This window comes from Podarcis filfolensis, assembly GCF_964270895.1.
Source record: "Podarcis filfolensis genome assembly, chromosome: 3".
Lineage (NCBI taxonomy): Eukaryota > Metazoa > Chordata > Lepidosauria > Squamata > Lacertidae > Podarcis > Podarcis filfolensis.
Window position 1 is genome coordinate 95,846,401 of NC_139606.1, and position 20,497 is coordinate 95,866,897.

General features: G+C 44.0%; 2 protein-coding genes and 1 long non-coding RNA gene across 13 annotated transcripts in view; 1 reads left to right on the forward strand and 2 right to left on the reverse strand.

Moving 5' to 3' along the window:
* Positions 1-5,413, forward strand: part of LOC310758643 (spermatogenesis-associated protein 7 homolog) — a 60,736-nt gene extending 55,323 nt beyond the window's left edge. For 9 of the 10 annotated variants that reach the window (XM_083605430.1, XM_083605434.1, XM_083605428.1 and 6 more), the window contains one exon: positions 4,538-5,413. In XM_083605430.1, the coding sequence (XP_083461556.1) occupies positions 4,538-4,669 (132 nt within the window). In that variant the 3' untranslated portion in view covers positions 4,670-5,413. The remainder of the gene's footprint in view (positions 1-4,537) is intronic. The other variant, XM_083605429.1, reaches the window with a different exon arrangement.
* The window catches only part of LOC310758848, a 321,389-nt gene that overhangs the window by 268,918 nt on the left and 31,974 nt on the right, over positions 1-20,497 (reverse strand). The gene's annotated exons all lie outside the window — the stretch shown is intronic.
* The window catches only part of CENPF (centromere protein F), a 33,077-nt gene continuing 25,872 nt past the window's right edge, over positions 13,293-20,497 (reverse strand). For both annotated transcript variants that reach the window (XM_083604688.1, XM_083604687.1), the window contains exons 14-17: positions 20,277-20,439; positions 18,776-19,258; positions 16,297-16,490; positions 13,293-13,806 (exon numbers count right to left, since the gene is read on the reverse strand). In XM_083604688.1, the coding sequence (XP_083460814.1) occupies positions 13,609-13,806; positions 16,297-16,490; positions 18,776-19,258; positions 20,277-20,439 (1,038 nt within the window). In that variant the 3' untranslated portion in view covers positions 13,293-13,608. The remainder of the gene's footprint in view (positions 13,807-16,296; positions 16,491-18,775; positions 19,259-20,276; positions 20,440-20,497) is intronic.

Consider the following 20,497-nt stretch of genomic DNA (forward strand, 5'->3'; position numbering starts at 1 on the left):
AGAATGCAGCAGCTAGACTGGTGACTGGGAGTGGCCGCTGAGACCATATAACACCAGTCCTGAAAGACCTACATTGGCTCCCAGTACTTTTCCGATCACAATTCAAAGTGTTGGTGCTGACCTTTAAAGCCCTAAACGGCCTCGGCCCAGAATACCTGAAGGAGCGTCTCCACCCCCATCATTGAGCCCAGATACTGAGGTCCAGCTCCAAGGGCCTTCTGGTGGTTCCCTCCCTGTGAAAAGTGAGGTGGCAGGGAACCAGGCCTTCTTGGTAGTGGCACCCGCCCTGTGGAACGCCCTCCCATCAGATGTCAAGGAAATAAACAACTATCTGACTTTTAGAAGACATCTGAAGGGAGTCCTGTTGAGGGAAGTTTTTAATGTTTGATGTTTTATCATGTTTTTAATATTCTGTTGGGAGGCGCCCAGAGTGGCTGGGGTATAAATAATAAATTATTGTTATTAACAATTTAGTGTACTGTCTATGAACATAGAGGATGTACTTTTTGTATTACGACTTTGTAGTCATTTCTATACTGCTGTTCCATGTATTTTAACCAATTACCTATATATACTATTATATTAGTAAGCGTCGTCATCGCAACATCCTAGGAATCCACAGATTAATTATGTGAAGAAGTACTCACAGCAACCCTGTGGAAGGGACTATTAAAGTCCCTAAATGAACCTAGGGTTTCCACAGCAACCAAAGCAAAGTGTCCATTTAAATCCCAAAATAAACCCATTTCCCCCCCTGTCAGACAGTCCAGGCATACTAATATAGCCTAAATGCGGTCCTGAAAGAGAATAATATTTCTGCAGTGCCAGTGAAAAAGAAATAGCTATTTTTTTGTTCATTGTGCATAAATATTATTTTATTTTATTTTATATACACACATAGAATGGATTAGCTCAGCTGGACACAGCTTAACTTCTGAGTCGGCAATGATAGTTACAGCTGAGATTGTCGGTTTTATGTAATGAGTATCTGTTGAACATTGCAAGTGTTTTACAATTCACACAGGCACAATATAGCATTGTTTGTTTCTCTGGACAGGAAGCAGTAAAGTTAGGCTTGCCATACATCCAGAAAATTCCAGACATGCACAGTGGTACCTCAGGTTACACACACTTCAGGTTACAGACACTTCAGGTTACAGACTCCGCTAACCCAGAAATAGTACCTCGGGTTAAGAACTTTGCTTCATGATGAGAACAGAAATTGTGCGGCGGCAGCGGGAGGCCCCGTTAGCTAAAGTGGTGCTTCAGGTTAAGAACAGTTTCAGGTTAAGTACAGACCTCCAGAACTAATTAAGTTCTTAAGCTGAGGTACCACTGTACAGAAATTGGATTCCTAAAATAGCATCCGGGAAAATTTGTTGGATGTTAAGAAATCTCTGGAATTTCCCGAATGTATGGCAACCCGTCCCGTCCCCCCCCCCCCCCCCGATTTTTGTTTTTTGTTTTATTTCCTGGGGAGGCTGCCCCCCAGCAGCAGTAGAAGTGACAAAATGTCACTTCCCTTAGCCGGGGTGGGGGGAGAGTGAGGAAGCTGTTGAGAGAGGAAGGCTGTTGAGAGAGGGGTCTAGCCGCCCCAAGCTGGTTGAAAAAGGGACCCCGTGCCAGGGGTGTCCCGCAGAGTCATGGTGGCAGAAGCAGTGAGAGGGGGTCTGTAGCTGGGCACTCAGGAGCTGCTGGCGTGGCCACCTCGCCTAAGGGGGTTGAGGTGGTGGTGTTAGTTTGTCTCACCCATCAGGTACATGGCGGCAAGCACATCCTCATATTGCCAGGGTGGGCTGCAGCCATTCATGGCCACCGTCCACTTCCAGCTGCAGCACCGTCAAGGTGGAGATGGGGGCGGGCAGGGAACAGTGTGTGCGTGTGCGCAGGAAAGAGTTTAAATGAGACCTGGATAGGCCTGGATAGCGAGGGCAGCAAACTGAAGGAAGGGGGACATAACCAGCTGTGGTAAGTTCGAGGTGGGGGGGGGAGAGAAAGGTTACAGCGCCTCACTACACATTTCTGAGGGCTATGGGGGGGCCTGAGCAGCTGGGTGGGGTGTAGTAGAGAGGAAAGTAAGGTGGGGGGCTGTGTTGAAGAAAGGGGTGCAATAGGGCCTGGCCATTTTCATGGGGGGTGTCCCAGGGGTTTTTCACGCTTAAAAAAAGTTTTTTGGGGGGGAATCCCTTCCTTCCTTGCTCTAATAATAATAAGAATTGGCTCATGGAGATGCTGGGGCTCAACAACTTTGGGGGTGTCAGGAATTTTACATTTTTAAATATGGCAATCCTCGTAAAGTAGAACTTCATGAAGTGTGAAACTAAGCCAATGAACAGTCCATAATTATAGTGCATAATTGTGAGGGTCGGAAATGTAATGTGTTAACCATCAGTGTTCTCAGAGCAAATAGATCAGTTGTGTTAACTAATTTTAATATTGGTTGTATTTTTTTATATGCTCAGTCTCCCATACAAAAAATACACCTTCATGCAGCTCATTTCCCTCCCACGATGATGGCCACCAACTTGGATGGCTATAAGAGAGGATTAGGCAAGTTTGTGGAGGACAAAGCTATCAGTGGCCAGAAACCATGGTGGCTATGTTCTTCCTCTGCAGTTGGATGCAGTATGCTTCTGAATACTAGTTGCTGGAAACTTATGCGCTCAGGTCCTCCTTGCAGGCTTTCCACAGGCATCCGATTGGTCACTGAGAACAGGATGCTGGACTACATGGGCCAGTGGTTTGATCCAGCAGAGCTTTTCTTATGCATGCCTTCTCCCCGCCCTGCTCCACCGAAAGGTTCTTTACTTTTTATTTTTTGCTGCTGCTGCTGCAAGCGACAACAGCTGCCACCGTGTTGGCAGCCTAGCTATCATTCTGTATCATTCATACTGTACTGAGCCTAGTGTCATTCCAGAATGGAGGGCAAGGGGTTTGTGTTTGTCTCTTGCCAGAAAAAAATAGCGAATAATATTCAGAGAAGGTCCTGAAAGATTGTCACCTTCTCTAGAAGAAGTGTGAGAGAGGAAAATCTCAGAATATTTCTCATGGGGCAGGGGAGTCTTCTGAGAAATTTCAGCTCAGCTGATTGCTTCCAGGATCACACCTGAATTGCCTCACGTATGACAATCAACACCAGCGTGGTGTAGTAATTAAGAGCGGTAATCTGGTGAACCGGGTTCGCGTCTCCGCTCCTCCACATGCAGCTGCTGGGTGACCTTGGGCCAGTCACACTTCTCTGAAGTCTCTCAGCCCCACTCACCTCACAGAGTGTTTGTTGTTGGGGAGGAAGGGAAAGGAGAATGTTAGCTGCTTTGAGACTCCTTCGGGTAGTGGGATATCAAATCCAAACAAGCGACTTCCATTCAGCGACTTCCATTCCATTCTTTGGCCATTTGAATTTGAGCAATTGTTTCTGTGACATTAATAAATTTCAGGCCTCCAAAAGTACATAATGGAAACACTTGCAAATGAGGAAACAACCACAATTGTGACAAAAGATGGATTTCTTGTTTTTTTGTTTCTTCCCCATAAATTGTTTCTAAGGGTATCGGGTAAAAATTTAGATTGCTGCGTACTGCTCTTGATATTAAATTCAGGAGCCAAGGCTGAGAAAGGACAAGGAAGGACAGGTATTTGCATTATGATTCTTGAATAGCACATTAAGTCAGATATTAAACAACAAAAATGGATCTATAAAATGCAGGGAAATGTGGTGAGGGGGCAGGTGAACTTTCTGGGAGTCATGCTGGCAAGACATAGGTCTGTCTATGCCAACCTGATGCCCTCCAGATGTTTTGTTCATTTATTCAAAAGCATTTCTAAAAATCTACCGGTAATTTTTAAAAATATTTTGAATATTTGAAAGCACTATACAAAACTAACACGAATACAATAAAACAATATCATAAAACAGCATTATAAAAACATGTAAAAACAATAATTCAGAAAGAGCAGGGTCCAATCTTATGGATTGTGGAAAGTCCGGACAAAAAGATACGTAATCACAATACATCTCAATCAAGGAACAGATGATTCATATGTGGCAGGGAGAACAACATTCAATGGTTACCAGTTCATTAAAGGAGGGGATTGTCTCTATTGCCTTGAATGAGATAGTGGTACCACCACTCTTAAAGAAGCTGTCCCTGGACCTATTCGTCTGGACTAATTACTGACCACTCACAAATACTGCCTTTTTAGGAAAGGGGTTGGAGTGGGCCATGATGGGGCAGCTGCAGGAATTCATGGATGACATGGATTCTATAGAACCATTTCAATACGTGTTCAAATCAGCCTTGCTCACTTGGATAGATGATAGTGTAGGTGTTGGCATACGTACCTGTTCCAGAATATCTAGAGGCACTGTTTGACAACTGAAAGCTCTTTGAAATTGCAACGAGGCCCATACAGAATACATTCCTGTTGCCCCGCATTGTTCAGTTACAGGAATGTAACTACAATACATATGTGTGTGCAACACTTTTATAGCCCTGACAAACTTTCTCTTCACCCCCCCTTTTTTTGTTTTAATTAGGTAAAAATGCAAAGAATTTTTCAAGCCCTGAAGGATGATTTGAACATCTGCCCTCATCTGCCAGATTCTCCTGTCTGTTACACTTGCTTGAAGCACAGGAGAAGCTGTCTCAACACAGCCACCACTTTTTAAGTCACAAATGGTCTTCTGAAGCATCGGACTCAAACAAACATAACAGACTTTATAATAAGAGAGGAAGGAAATTTACAATGTAAAGAGCCATTCAGAGTACTGTAAACATTAATGAAACTTAACTTGAATCATTGTACTATCTGAAGAGAATTGCGGTTGAATCCTAGATTTCTCCATGCAAACATTTTTTATATTCTATTTCCTAATAGCTAACTCATTCTGACTGTTGGTAACAGCATCACCCTTACACAAAAGGGAGTGGTCAGTGGGCTTGGGGGAACTCTAAAACACCCTGAGGCCACTGGTCAGCAACTATCCGAACAGCCTCCTTCCAAGGATCAACTTGCCAGATGCAGCATTGCTATTTTCTAGATGAAAGCAAAAACAATTCTGATCCAGTCTTTGTGCTAATTTTTCCTGGAATGAATAATGTAGGAACTCATCACTGGCTACTTCCAGACACAATGAATACATCATTCCTTCCTTCTCGTCATTGAGTATAATTTTATGTTCTGAAAGAAGTTGGTTTGAGCAGAGTCATGTGAATGAGCTAACAAGGACATAAATTGAAGGACCAGGAGGCACAAAGAGAAGCTGAAAATGAACTGGCTGCATTTTAAAAGTTCATTAGGAGAACTGTACAAAACGAAAAGAAGGATGCAACTGTTTCAGTCAACTGTGGTTAAAACTCAAGCTAAGTATAATGAAATGGTCATGATCATTAAAATGATTTTATTCTCTCTGTCTCTGTCTCTCTCTTTGGGTGGCCACCGTGAGAACAGAACACTGGTGTAGATAGGCCATTGGTTTGAATCAGGAGGCTCTTCTTATATGTTTTCTTTTTCTAGGGTACCATACAGTCCAAAGTCGGGCTGTATTGCTATGTCCACTTGCTTCTAAATAGACATGGATAAGGTAAAGGTAAAGGGACCCCTGACCATTAGGTCCAATCGTGGCCGACTCTGGGGTTGCAGCGCTCATCTCGCTTTATTGGCCAAGGGAGCCGGTGTACAGCTTACGGGTCATGTGACCAGCATGACTAAGCCACTTCTGGCGAACCAGAGCAGCGCACAGAAACGCCATTTACCTTCCCGCTGGAGCGGTACCTATTTATCTACTTGCACTTTGATGTGCTTTCGAACTGCTAGTTGGGCAGGAGCAGGGACCGAGCAACAGGAGCTCACCCCATCGCGGGGATTCAAACTGCCGACCTTCTGATCGGCAAGTCCTAGGCTCTGTGGTTTAACCCACAGCGCCACCCACGTCCCTGGATAGGATTGGATGGATAGGATTGTACTAAAAGTATCTCATCCTGCTTCCTACCCCTCTTCTGACAATGCAGTATCAATTTCCATCCAAATGCACTGACTACTAGAAGCAGGTGAAAAGTCAAAGTTTGGACTTTGAGTAATGTTAGTGGATGAGCGTTTGACACTCCTAGGTGCATTTTGCAACAAGGAATTTCATTGGCGCGAGCAGTTTCTGAGCTCTGGGTACAGTACAGCTCCTGAGAATTCAGATTAAAACTACAGAATGGAAGGAAAGGAGGACCATTTTTTGTCCCTCCCACATCCAGCTATTCTTTGAAGGCTGGAGAAGAGACCCTCTTAAGAATATTAGGGTGGTGGGCAGGGGAAGGACTAGACCATGTGAAAATGAACGTAAGAATTTAGCTGCAGTTCATTCATTTTCAGCTTTGTATTTTCATTATAAAAAAAATGTACCTAGACATTCTGCTGTTGCGCTCATAACCTAGGTACAAGGTGCAATTTAGCACCTAGCTTTCATATCTCAGTTTCTAACACTGGAGTGAGTGAGTGAGTGAATGGATGGGATTTACCTAGGGCAGGAATCCCCAAACTCGGCCCTCTAGATGTTTTGGGACTACAAGTCCCACCATCCCTAGCTAACAGGACCAGTGGTCAGGGGTGATAGGAACTGTAGTCCCAAAACATCTGGAGGGCCGAGTTTGGGGATGCCTGACCTAGGGAGCCCTGTAAGCAGAAGGCTCACACAAAAACTTCTGCTTATTCCATGGGGCTTTCCCCCTCTCCTCCCCCACCACATGCCCCCCAAAATTGGCTCAGGGGAGTCGGGGGAAACCCCAGAACAGTACAAGGGGAAGGATCATTCCACCTGACAGGCTGAAATGCTTCTGCAGACAGAACGTTCGTGAGAGTGTGACATTGGATTCCACCTGGAATATTTAATTATTGCAAAATTTCTGTAACTGATGAACACTGTGAGGTTGGAACAAAGCTATTACTACACACACACACACACACACACACACACACTATGCACAGTTGCAAAAAAGACGTAAGAGCAGCACATTTAGGCGCTGAAGGCTAAAAAGAAGCTTAAATGTTTATGGCAAGAGTCAGATTTACCCCAGTTCTTTCTGCCTTTCCTGACTTAATGAGCCATTGGCCTCAAGGCCCAAGATCTGTTCAGACAGACTATTTAATGTTTATCATTAAGTTCAGCATTCTGCTGTGCTTAACTGTGCTTCTCTTGTATTTAGGATCTGTTTACTAGCATATTTAGAATCGGTATAAATAGGATGGTATATCCCTCGGAGACAAAATGTATAATGTGCCTTTCTTGAACCTTTCCCATTTAGATGCACATATAATATTACTGACCTACTGTTATCTGCTGCCCCCAGCTGTCCTGAGTTGATTTAGGAAGATTATCCATCTGGTGCATATGGAAAGCTCGTGTGGACAATCCTGGTGCTGACTGAAAAGATGTGTGGCTTTTTTCTTTAGTGGAGAGATGTTTGGTGCCAAGTGTGGTGGATTGCCATCACACTCTAAGGGACAACACCCCCCCCCCAAAAAAAAAATAAACCAGACATATTTCTGGAAAGCATAGCTGAACTAGTATACAGTACTAACTTGTATCAACAATTTGGTGTCAGGTATCTCAAAAAGAGTGTAGTAGATTAAAAAGTCCATACCGGGGATGAAAATGACCATATCATTCGGCATTTTTCTGCAACTAATTCTAAAACAGGGTGATAAAATCAGGGTTGCCGTGACCATGAAGCCTGGTGAGGCGGCCACCTTGGGTGGCAGAAGCCCAAGAGGTGCCCCACACCACTGGCAATATCTTACTGAAATCTCACGAGATCTCGCGGGATTTCATCAAGCTTACACACTGCTGCCACTTAGTGACTGCCGCAGCACAACCCATGTAAGAGAGGAACAAAAGGGCTGTTCTGGAAAGTGTCCCATGTCTGGGCTCACTTTGAAGAAGAAGAAGAAGAGTTTGGATTTGATATCCTGCTTTATCACTACCCTAAGGAGTCTCAAAGCAGCTAACAATCTCCTTTCCCTTCTTCCCCCACAACAAACACTCAGTGAGGTGAGTGGGGCTGAGAGACTTCAGAGAAGTGTGACTGGCCCAAGGTCACCCAGCAGCTGCATGTGGAGGAGCGGGGAATCAAACCCGGTTCACCAGATTACGAGTACACCGCTCTTAACCACTATACTAACCCCAGACCCCCAAAATACTGGAATACACCCTGCTTCCTGCCAAACTGGTTGTTATATATCAGAGACAGCTAAAAAAACCCCTCATCTATATAGTTGAAAAGAGAGAAAAAGAGAGAGATTCTTATTTGTATATGTGACATCATTATAATTCCATTAATGTGAGCTGTCATATAGACAACTCTGTTTGGCTTCATTAAGGGGTTTTCCAAGCCCACGCAGGAAAGACAGAAAAGGAACGAGCTAATCTTGACTATTTTCAAAAGGACTATAAATTTATTTAAAACTGCGCGGTGCTCCTGTATAATTGCCAGTATAAATCAGAATAGCTCTATTAAAGCAAATGAAATCACTCTGATTAAAACCAGCACAAGTTCTAGTTCCAAGACGCAGGCAATTCACGTCCTCATACAACAACTTATGTCCTTGCTTTCCAACTGCTGAAGAAGGATCTGCATTTGCCTAACAAGGGCATTCCTCTTGGGAGCAAACTCCGACTGCGGTTTACAAAATCCTTTTTGCAGACCCCATTTAAGCTCCCAGCCTCTTGTTACCATCCCTTTTCCATTGACAACGACCATCCATTCATCTTTAGAGCTTCTGCTTACATACTGATGTTAAATCCAATAAAACAAAGTAATAAATATCCTCCCCCATCCATATCCTCCCTTCTTAATGTGTCCATAAATTTCTAGCCAAGACTAGTCGGTAATAACACGTACAAAGCTTGCACACATTAAAAAAACAGCGATTGAAAGTAAGCCGAGACATGGGCTATATCTGACCGCATTGCTCAGATGATGGTCAAGCTCCCATCTGCAGGATAGGAATCAAAACAATTTTTGGTGGCCACAGGTGTAGGTGGGTTCAGACATGACCCAAGACCAGATTTCAGCTCAAAAGGATTTATTGTAGCAACAGGAACAAGACTGACAAACAGGGGCACTTGGACCAGTATATTTACCTTAAAGGTAAAGGTAAAAGGTAAAAGGTAAAGGACCCCTGGAAGGTTAAGTCCATGCAAAGGCAACTAAGGGGTGCAACGCTCATCTCGCTTTCAGGCCGAAGGAGCCGGGGTTTATCCACAGACAGCTTTCCGGGTCATGTGGCCAGCATGACTAAACCACTTCTGGCGCAAGGAGACACCGTGATGGAAACCAGAGTGCACTGAAACGCCGTTTACCTTCCTGCCTCAATGGTACCTATTTATCTACTTGCACTGATATGCTTTCAAACTGCTAGGTTGTCAGGAGCTGGGACAGAGCAACGGGAGCTCACCCCGTTGCAGAGATTCGAACTGCCAGCCTTATGATTGGCGAGCCCAAGAGGTTCAGTGGTTTAGAACACAGTGCCACCCACATCCCTTAAGCCAGCCAAGGCAAAACACACAACCCACCTGTGATAGGTCGCCTTAATGCTGCAATTAGCAAATCACAACAATGCCCTATCTCAGCAGGGATTGGCTGCCTGCCAGTTCCTAACAATGTCATTGGAGGGTTTTAGAATCCTCTCTGTCTTTTGTTATGCAGATGGAGCTCCGGGAGGCCTTAAGGCCTAGGCCAGCATTGCATGCATATAGCCTGACTTTGGCCTCCAATGCCTGCATACATCATCACCACCACCACCCTAAATCTGCTCTGGACCATCTCCCAACCCTTGAGTAAATTTAGGGATTGGGGGACTTTTCCTTCCTTTCCTGTTCCACTGACTGAAGCTTTAACATCAAGTGAGCAACACCACTGAATGAATGAATACATACATACATACATACATACATGATTTCAATTGTATGCAACCTTTCCATAGTTCAAACCATACTCAAGGCAGCTTGCAACATTAAAAAAAATTGCATAATTACTAACATAACAAAAGTAGTCATAAACAATGAATAGAACATCAAAAAGTACACAACACAATTAAACAATTTCCACATAACGATACAGTGGTACCTTGTTTTTTGAGTGTCTCGGAAGATGAATGTTTTGGTTTTCGTACACAGAAAACCCAGAAGTAAATGCTTCTGTTTTCGAATGTGCCTCAGAAGTTGCCACAGCAACTTTCTATTTTTATATTAATATGTTAATAAACAATGAGTGTGAAATGCATGGGGAGGAACAAGTGCACAACCCATGAAATGGGGGTGTCCTGTGTCTTCCTCCTTGTGGAAATATCACTAGAAGCAGGCACATCAACCCGTAAGTAGTAACCATTGTACAGTGGTACCTCGTGTTACAAATGCCTCAGATTACAAACGCTTCAGGTTACAAACTCCGCTAACCTGGTACAGTGATACCTCAGGTTACAGACGCTTCAGGTTACAGACTCCGCTAACCCAGAAGTAGTACCTCAGGTTAAGAACTTTGCTTCAGGATGAGAACAGAAATTGCATGGTGGCGGCACAGCAGCAGTGGGAGGCCCCATTAGCTAAAGTGGTACCTCAGGTTAAGAACAGTTTCAGGTTAAGAACGGACCTCCAGAACGAATTAAGTTCTTAACCCGAGGTACCACTGTATAAGGCTTTTAAAGTTCAAAATCTGCCAGCAGATGTCACTGTTGCCCTATGCCTTTCATTGGAGAGAAACCTGCCAACCCCACATACAAAAATGTCCCAAGAACCAGTCCAATATGGGTAGACTATGCAGCATCTTGTGAGGCCAAATTGCTAGTCAGGCAGCAGGCTAAATAAACACTTTAGTTTGCATAACACAGTGTAGCCCTCTTAACTTTTATGTACAATATGGTCAGAGGGTCCAACTCTTGTATTTTAAACGGCAATTCCAAGCTTGCAGGGCTGAATATTAACATTGACTGAGGCACGCAAGCTCCATTAGTTTTTCTTCCCCCCCCCCCACAGAACCAATGGCTATTATTAATTAATTTCATATAGTGCCCTATACCCGCAGGTCTCAGGGTGGTTCACAGGATTAAAAAACCAAAGCAAACCAAGAAAGGAGATTCTGATGAAACATCAGGAAGAACTTTCTGACACCAAGCACTGTTCCTACAGTGGAACAGATTCCCACAAGAAATGGCACACTCTTCGTCCTATGAAGTTTTTTGAACAGAAAGTTGGATAGCCATCTGCCATGGATGCTTTAGTTGAGATTCCTGCATAGCAGGGGGTTGGACTAGATGACCCTCAGAACTCCCTCCAACTCTACAATTCTATGATGGGGTTTCCTACTTCTTGCAGAGTCTTTTGCCGCTCCAAGCTGCTCCTCCTGTTTCTGGACAAGGGAGGGAACAGCTCAAAACGCCTGCTAAGAGGCTCCCACCCCCCACCCCAAATGAATAAAGCACCTCTGGCTGTGGGCAATGCCTGCTGTTCCTTCTTGGCTCCTGCTTTTGAAAGAGAAAACACAGAGAGGGAGAGAGGTGTGAGCTTGGTGCACTCGGCTTTCCAAGGGTTAAAATGAACTGGGCTGGATTTCTAGAATGAACTGGAGGATCAGTGTGTGTGCTTGGTGTGGGAGCTGTTTGAAACACCAAAGTGAACTCCTAGGTAGGCAGAACTGTTTACCTTAGAGTTGCCATATTTCAAAAAGTGAAAATCCAGACACAGGTTGCCAAATTCTCCCTCTCAAAAAATTCGCCAAAAGCTGTTCACGAGAGCTATGTCTGGGAAATTCTGGACTAATGGCAATCCTAGAGTTTACCGTTTTTTTGATGCTTGTCTGCATTGATTTGGGAGAAACAGGCCTGGTTCACATGCAACACTTTACTGTTAGGGCAGGGGTAGGCAACCTAATGCCTGTGGGCTGGATGTGGCCCAAATGCCTTCTCAATCCAGCCCACGGACGGTCCAGGAATCACCGTGTTTTTACATGAGTAGAATGTGTCCTTTTATTTAAAATGCATCTCTGGGTTATTTGTGGGCATAGGAATTCGTTCATTCTCCCCCCCCCCCCCGCAAAAATATAGTCCGGCCCACCACATGGTCTGAGGGACGGTGGACCGGCCCATGGCTGAAAAAGGTTGCTGACCCCTGCATTAGGGCATACCATTTTAGAGGGCAAAACTGAATTATATTAACTTAGCCAAAATATCTTTAGAATTACCAAGTCATGTCACAACACTTTGGCACCCATTTTTGAAATTTGAAAAATTCAACGAACCCTACCATACCACGGTTTATTAAACCATGGTTTTCATCCTCCAAACCCAGCACAGCAGCTTAACCATGGGTTATTAACTACCACCAAACCATGCTGGATTCACAGTTGGCTTATAGGTAAAGGGACCCCTGACCATTAGGTCCAGTCGTGGCCGACTCTGGGGTTGCGGCGCTCATCTCGTTTTATTGGCCGAGGGAGCCGGCGTACAGCTTCTGGGTCATGTGGCCAGCATGACTAAGCCGCTTCTGGCGAACCAGAGCAGCGCACGGAAACGCCATTTACCTTCCCGCCGGAGTGGTACCTATTTATCTACTTGTACTTTGACGTGCTTTCGACCTGTAGGTTGGCAGGAGCAGGGACCAAGCAACGGGAGCTCACCCAGTTGTGGGGATTCGAACCGCCAACCTTCTGATCAGCAAGTCCTAGGCTCTGTGGTTTAACCCACAGTGCCACCCGCGTCCCTAAGTTGGCTTATAAACTATGGTTAATTGTGCAAACCCAGCCACTGACAGATTTAAAGCACTGGAAAGCTATGTGCCGCCACTATTAAGTGAAGCACCGATTCCAGGAAAAATCAGTTTTTAAAAAAAAAAAAAAGCAAAAAAGGGAGGGTTGAGGGGGTGGTATCCACTTAGCAGGATTGTACAGGTAGCAAGCTATTTCTGTTCCCTAAAGTCTTTAATCTGTATCCCTCAGGTACTTTGTAACCTTGATGGGAGCATGAGTGTCCTTGAGGCAGTGTGTTCCTATTTGAAAATTACTGTTCCAAAAAGGTTTACTTTAAATGATGTCAGAGCAGACCTATTGTACACAACCATTTCCTTGTAGTTTGCTTCCCCCTTTTCCTTTTCGAGACAACTATTTTCTAAGTCGCGCACAAACTGTGTTGGTTCATAAGAAGAGAAAATCTCCAAAAGAGCAATACCTTTATTGGGACAAACCAAAATGTCGCAAAAACGGGATAAGCTTTTAGTTTCTAAAACTATCAGGAAAGAAGTTACACAAAAGCAATAGTTTGTTTATGTTTTTATTACATTTTGGGAGGGAGGAGGTGGATGAAAAAACTAAATGGACAAAATTATTATTCATTAAATGTGTATATCGCCCTTCATCCATAGATCTCAGGGTGGTTCACAACGTAAAATTGCAATATAAAAAATGCAAAATATATAATAAAGATAAGAACAAAAACAACCCAGTAATCTCCTCCTCCCGCAACACATTTAAAAGAGCATCAGATGTCAATCAGCCAAATGAAATCTTCTTTCAGGATTTTCAGTTCCTAAACAACCCTTTGCTCTCACCATTTCAAGTCCAGAATCCAGATTTACTGCACGTGGCAGGCTTTGTCCAGCTCGTTTTCTTCAGTACTTTGAGGGCTTTTCGTTTCAATTGCACTGGGGGTCCTAGCAGATCTTCCATCAACTGCTTGGGCTGACTGGTTGCAAGCTGAAAGGGGAGACCTGGGAGCAAATCCCAAGGGCGAAGCAGCAGCTAGGATTTCTTGCAGCCGCACGTCATTTATCTGGGAACACAGACACACAGAAAAAGTATACATGTATCAATCCATGCAAGGAAGACGTTTATTGATTCCAATGGCGAGGACTACTTTTCGCATTTCTGAGTCTAGTAGCGGAGCTGAAGGCCATGTTTTTCAAAAGTCAGTTGGATTGGCCTACTGAACCCTTGCCCTGCTCCCATGTAAGCCTCATCATTGCCTCTTATGGTCAGCTGGCTGGACCTGCTCAAAGTCCACTTTTTGATGGAGAAAGGTGTAAGGAAAAGAGGGACTTGTTATTGTTATTATTCCAGCACTGAGGCACTAGATCATATGAGCAGAGATGTTTCAAACAAGACCTTTGTCAGAATGTAGAATGTGGGAGGCAGCAGCTGCAAGTTGCCGGTCTCTGCAGCCACAGCAGGCGCTGTGATTCTCCAGTGGTTTGACTTCACCCCTAGAGGCACACTCCATTGTCTCTTGAGACAGATGCCAACAATGAATGAAGTGCAAAATTTAACTGCTGGTTTTAGAATTTGGCATCCTAATTTTCTAGATGTATGAGGAAATTAGCAAAGGATTCTGTGTTTTGTTTATGTAGTTATATTGTATTAGGTAAAGGTAAAGGGACCCTGACCGTTAGGTCCAGTCGCGGACGACTCTGGGGTTGCGGCGCTCATCTTGCTTTACTGGCCGAGGGAGCCGGCGTACAGCTTCCGGATCATGTGGCCAGCATGACTAAGCCGCTTCTGGCAAACCAGAGCAGCGCATTGAAACGCCGTTTACCTTCCCGCTGGAGTGGTACCTATTTATCTACTTGCACTTTGACGTGCTTTCGAACTGCTAGGTTGGCAGGAGCTGGGACCGAGCAACGGGAGCTCACCCCGTCACAGGGATTCAAACCGCCGACCTTCTGATCGGCAAGTCCTAGGCTCTGTGGTTTAACCCACAGCGCCACTCGCGTCCCTTATATTATATTATATTATTATTAGGTTAAACTATTATTATTGTTATATGTATTTATACTCCACCTTTTTCTCAGACTGAGACTGAAGATGGCTTACAGATAAAAATACAAAAAAGCAGGCAAAAGAGAAAAAGCAAAAAACATAGAAAAGTTAGCCATTAACGATTAATTAAGCACTAATGGAATGAAAACAATATAAAGAAATCAATTAAAAATACTGATTGTAACAACAAGAAAACCATGGCAATACTTGCCCTTGCCTTAAAAAGTCAGTTTCCAAAGGCCTAATGGTAGAAAAAGGCCAATGGCAGAGAGACAACAAGAAGGGAGCCAGTCTAAATTCTCTAGGAAGGGAGATTCAAAGTCTGGAAGCAGTACAGCGACCAACAGCCTTGATTCAGAGGGATCTACAAACAGCAGTATGCCCAGGCCAAACTGGTGTGAAAGCTCTGAGAACAGTAAATCTCCACTTTTGAGATAACTAGAGGACATGAATGCAACACTCCCATTCCTAAAGGGGAAGGGGTGAGGCCGGCTTTAGCTCTTCAATTCCATCCGCACCATGCAAAAAGGGACCAGCACTGAGAACACCAGCCACTACTTTGGGTACTGCATGCACAAATGCCCAGTGCTGGAAATACCATACACATATCCAAGCAGCTGGTTTGGGTATCCAGTGCCAGGAACCGCAGGTATAGAAATCCAGCAAGAAATGGGACAGGTGCAGGGTTTTGCATAGACGGTAAGATTCGGTTCATGGGGGATAAGGCTATCAGAACCACTAGGCATGATGGCTGTGTACTATCTCCGGTGTTAGAGGCAGTGTACCTATCAATCAGTAGCTGAGAACTGCAAGTTAGGACAGTGCTATTGTGCTCATGCCCTGCTTGCAGGCTTCTCACAGGTAACCGATTGGCCAAGGATGGGCCTTTGGCAAGATTCAGCAGGCCTCTTTTCTGTGTTATTCTATAAGTTTTCTGGTTAGATTTAATAGTCAGACCCAAAGCTTTCAGAACAAGAAAACTAGACCTTAACTATACACCTACACACCAGGTATCTGAAAGCTCATACCAATAACAAACTTGGTCTCTAAGGTGCCACTGGAAGGAATTTTTTTTATTTTGTTTCGACTACGGCAGACCACACAGCTACCTACCTGTAACTATACACCTATGTATTTAGCACTCACTCCAGGTAGGTACTCAGTTAAGTGTTTTAAAGACACAAAAACCCAAAAACATCCCTTTTAAGTTCTTGAACATGTACCATGATTCCATACAGGCTTCATGATTTGTAAGCCAAATCTACACAACAAAGTTCTCTTCAGATTTTATAATTGGGGGTGTGGGGAGGAGCCATACAAGATCTCTGCTGCTAATTTATGGTCACTTCCTCCTATATTCACTTTTTCCATCTTCACGCTGATATGCTCACAACTTGTATAAGTAGAACGTGACACTCCCATAACCACTTGCTCAGATACATTCACAATCTGAATTTCTTGTGCTTTGGTACATTCAAACTCATGTTTAATAATACGCGCAAGTTACCTTTTGTAGTTTGCTGCCCTCTGGTGTTGCTTTTTGGTTTTCAAGCAAGCAGTCGCTCTCAGTTGTTTGGGAGTGATCAGTAAACGGTGGTGATCTCAAGCTTGGAAGGACAAGACAGGGGCTCGCTCTGGGAATTAGATATGCCCTGTGGGAAATGCAAGAGCTGCCATTTCCTAGAGGAACATCAGAAGATCCTGAGGGAGGAAAGTGCGTGGTGATCATTGTTTGTTACATTTTAAAAACTATGACAGGAATAAAAACAAAAAAGAAATAAAAAGGAAAACAACAACCAACTGTTTAAAAACGGTTGCCAGCTCGCTTTTTGGGTCCAATTCAAGGTGCTCATATTACAGTGGTATCTCGGGTTACAGACGCTTCAGGTTACAGACTCCGCTAACCCAGAAATAGTAACTCGGGTTAAGAACTTTGCTTCAGGATGAGAACAGAAATCATGCTCCGGCGGCGCGGCAGCAGTGGGACGCCCCATTAGCTAAAGTGGTGCTTCAGGTCAAGAACAGTTTCAGGTTAAGAACGGACCTCCAGAACAAATTAAGTTCTTAACCCGAGGTACCACTGTAGTGTTTAAATCCCTAAACAAGTTAGGCCCCATATACCACCTTATTCTTCTGACTGTAAATTGTATAAATTGATTTTAATCTTGCGTTTTTATATTGTTGCAACGTGCTGAAGGATGAGTAAGATACCCAAAAGAAGAAATAAATAATATCAATGATAGTTTGTTGCTGTACAGTATGCATTCTGGCCCTGCAGCATCTGAAGACTATGCAAGGTTTTACAGAGGTGTGTTGTTTGTCAATTAGGATTATCATAGAATCATAGAACTGTAGAGCTGGATGGGACCCTGAGGATAATCTAGTCCAACCCCCTGCAGTGCAGGAATATGCAGCTGTTCCCTACGGGGATCAAACCTGCAGTCTTGGCATTATCAGCACCATGCTCTAACCAACTGAGCCATATAGGAAGTTCCCTTCTACAGTCAGACCATTGGTCCACCTAGCTATGAACTGTCAGTGGATCTTCAAGAGTTCACACAGGAGATGCTCCTAGATCTACCTGGAAATGCCAAGGACTGAACCTGGATCTACTGCATGCTAAGCGGTTGATCTACCATTGATCCATAGCCCTTCCCTGACATAAATCCTTACAACAGGAACATATACTTATTTTCATTTCAAGTACTACAGATAAAGTGTTTCTGCAGTCTCCCAGGTGGGTGCTTTCAGCTTGAAAGATAATGGTTTCCTTTTGCTAGTTAGTATCTGCATAATGTGAGGCCACTGGCCCCAAGGCTATTAAGGAGTCAAGCATTCATGGAATGAGCCCACAGACTTGCGTTCTTGAGTAGTCCCAAGCTTAGCGATTTCATCAGCGGTTAAGTGGTTTGCAAGCTGCAGCTCCAATGGCCACAAAGGCCTCTCTTGCCCTCACCAGAATGCGCCCACTGTATCTTGCTGCCCCAACTCCTGTTGTTGGCAATAATCCTAAATCCAGCTGAGCCTTTTCTGAGAATGTCGAATGGAGAAAAGCCTTCCACGTGAACATCTCCCTTTACAGAGATCGCAGGAAAAAGCAGTTTGCAGGCAACCACTTGTTTGGGTATATTATACTTCTGTGGTTGTAAAGGTTTGGCAATAGCGTTAGACAACTCTCTCATCACTTTATAAACGCCATCTCCAACTCCTCGAAAGATTCAATCAACTGTTTCTCCAAAAAATTTTACACATCACTTTGGAAGACAGGTGAACTAATGCCAGTGTACTTGGAGAAGCAAAGGTCGCCAGTGTCGAAGCAATTATTCTTCAACATTAACTTTGTTAGACTGGTCATGTTGTTCAGATGCCTGATCAACATCTTCCAAAGCAACTACTCCATTCTGAACTTTAAAATCGAAAATGTAATGCTGGTGGTCAACGCAAGAGGTTTAGAGACAAATTTCTAAAAATGTAGTATAAACACTGACAATTGGGAAACACTGGCCTGCGAGCGCTCCAATTGGAGAACAGCCTTTACCAAAGCTGTCATGGGCTTTGAAGACACTTGTGAACTCAGGTCGAAAGGGAAAAACATGCTAAGAGGAAGGCATGTTTGGCAAACCCTCACCATGATCCACTTCTGACCGGAAACCTATGTCCCTACTGTGGAAGGACGTGTGGATCCAGAATTGGCTTCCACAGTCACTTACAGACTCACTGTTAAGACTGTGTTCATGGAAGACAGTATTACTCGGCTATGAGTGATTGCCAAAGAAGAAGATGATCACTTTACATGCAGAATTTTACACCCTTATGCCTTGTAATGGCAGCCTTAAATTTTATTCCACTGGTCATACAAATGAGAATACAAAATGGTAAAGGGCAAACATAGGGGGATAGATTCAGTTACCTCTATTGTGCCTCTGTATCAAGCTGTAACAGGAATGTTATTAAACAAACATCAATACTGTTGTGAAAGTGATTACCTTTGCCTCCCACCTCTGTGGAACCACCTGACTCAAATTCTGCATTTTCTAGGGGCACTTTTGGGCTGTGCTGTTGAAATGCGGTTCTTCTTTTAGTTTGTTTTGAGGCAGCCTCTGGAAAAGGAGATGTAGCACTTTCACCATTGTTTCTGTTTTCATGACAACTTTGCCTCCTCACAGTAATCTTAGTAATATCTTCAGATAAGTCCTTTTCCACAAGCAGCCCATTAGTGATTTTTGTTTGGCTTCCTGGACTTTGTAGAGGGGAACTGGAAGAGTCTGATGACTGTTTGAGCCGAGTGTTCAGAAGAGAGACTTGTGTCTTTAGCATCTCGTTTTCTTCCTCTAATTTATCATAATCAATTATCAGGGTACAGTACTTATCCAGGTTTTGATCAGCTTCTGCAGTTTTCTCTTCAACCAGTTCCTTCAGATCTTCCAGCTCCAACCTTATCTCTTCTGCGGTGGCATTCCTATCAGAACCTATGCAATGAAAGAACAGCCCTTAATAAATGAAGGATTAGCAACAGAGACTTCCAATATACTTTACCTGAAAATATTGTAAAGAGCATTTCAGCAGCAGTGGACACCAAACACGATCGACTCCTTTAGATATGTAGTTCATCTTAAGACCTAAAGATCTTCCTCAGTCCTCCTGGAGCATGGCCCTTTCTGCAGTGGCACCAACGCTGTGAAACTCCCACTCACTGGGTATCTATTTCATTTCCTGTCTTTAGTTTCTCTGATGGTTTTCCAATGTGCTTTTTCAGGGAATGCTATAATTGCTTTAATTTTTATTTTAAAAGATGTAATTTGTGGGCGATGCATGCTGTGGGCCACCTGCACCAAATGATGAGTTAAAATATTTTAGCAACTACCTAACTACTATGAAATTGCCAGAAGCTTCATATGAAAAACGAGAGGTGGGGACCTCTTCTCTGCTGTTGCCAGTGGATGAAATAACAAGTAGGGTGGCAGGAGCTGGCCCAGAATGGGATAAAAAAGGCATCTGTGCAGAAGGCTGTAGATAAAAGCTCAATGCACACCAGGATGATTATGCTAGATAGTGGGTTGATGCTGACCATGGCACAACCAGAATCCCAGCATGACCTTTTTTCAGGGTTAGAACGAACAGCAATACTTTTTTGCATTCTAATGTCAGCCGGGGCTACTGATGAGGGAACTGTTGTTGCATTTTTGCACACATACACACAAAGGCATGAGGAATCTCCAGCCCACAGGCCAAATTAGACCCAGCAGAGGTCCTAATTTGGCCCCTGAGGCTTTCCCCCCCAAACCACGGCCAGCTGCCCCTCACACGTGACATCAGATGTGGGACATCAGATGTGGGGTTGCAAAGGGACGATGAGGAGCTTAAAGTGACTGTTAGGTGATTAATAGGTGCGCAGCCCCACACACATGTCAAAGCAGCCCAAGGTGGGGTTGAGGGAGGAGGCCTGCCTGCAGGATGGAAAAAGCTCCCCACGCCTGCACTACATACCTGGATCCATCTTCTTCAGTTGAATCTGAAGTTCATGAATCTGCTTCACCATCACCTTTTTCTCCTGCTTTAGTTCTGTGTAGGTTTTCAGCCAATGCTGAAATCTATGATGGAAAGAATCAAATTCTGTCTTGAGTTGCACTGTTTGCTGGTGGCTATTTGCCTGCAAAATAAAATAAAAATAAACCGGTAAACATGCATTCAATTATTGCTGCAGAAGC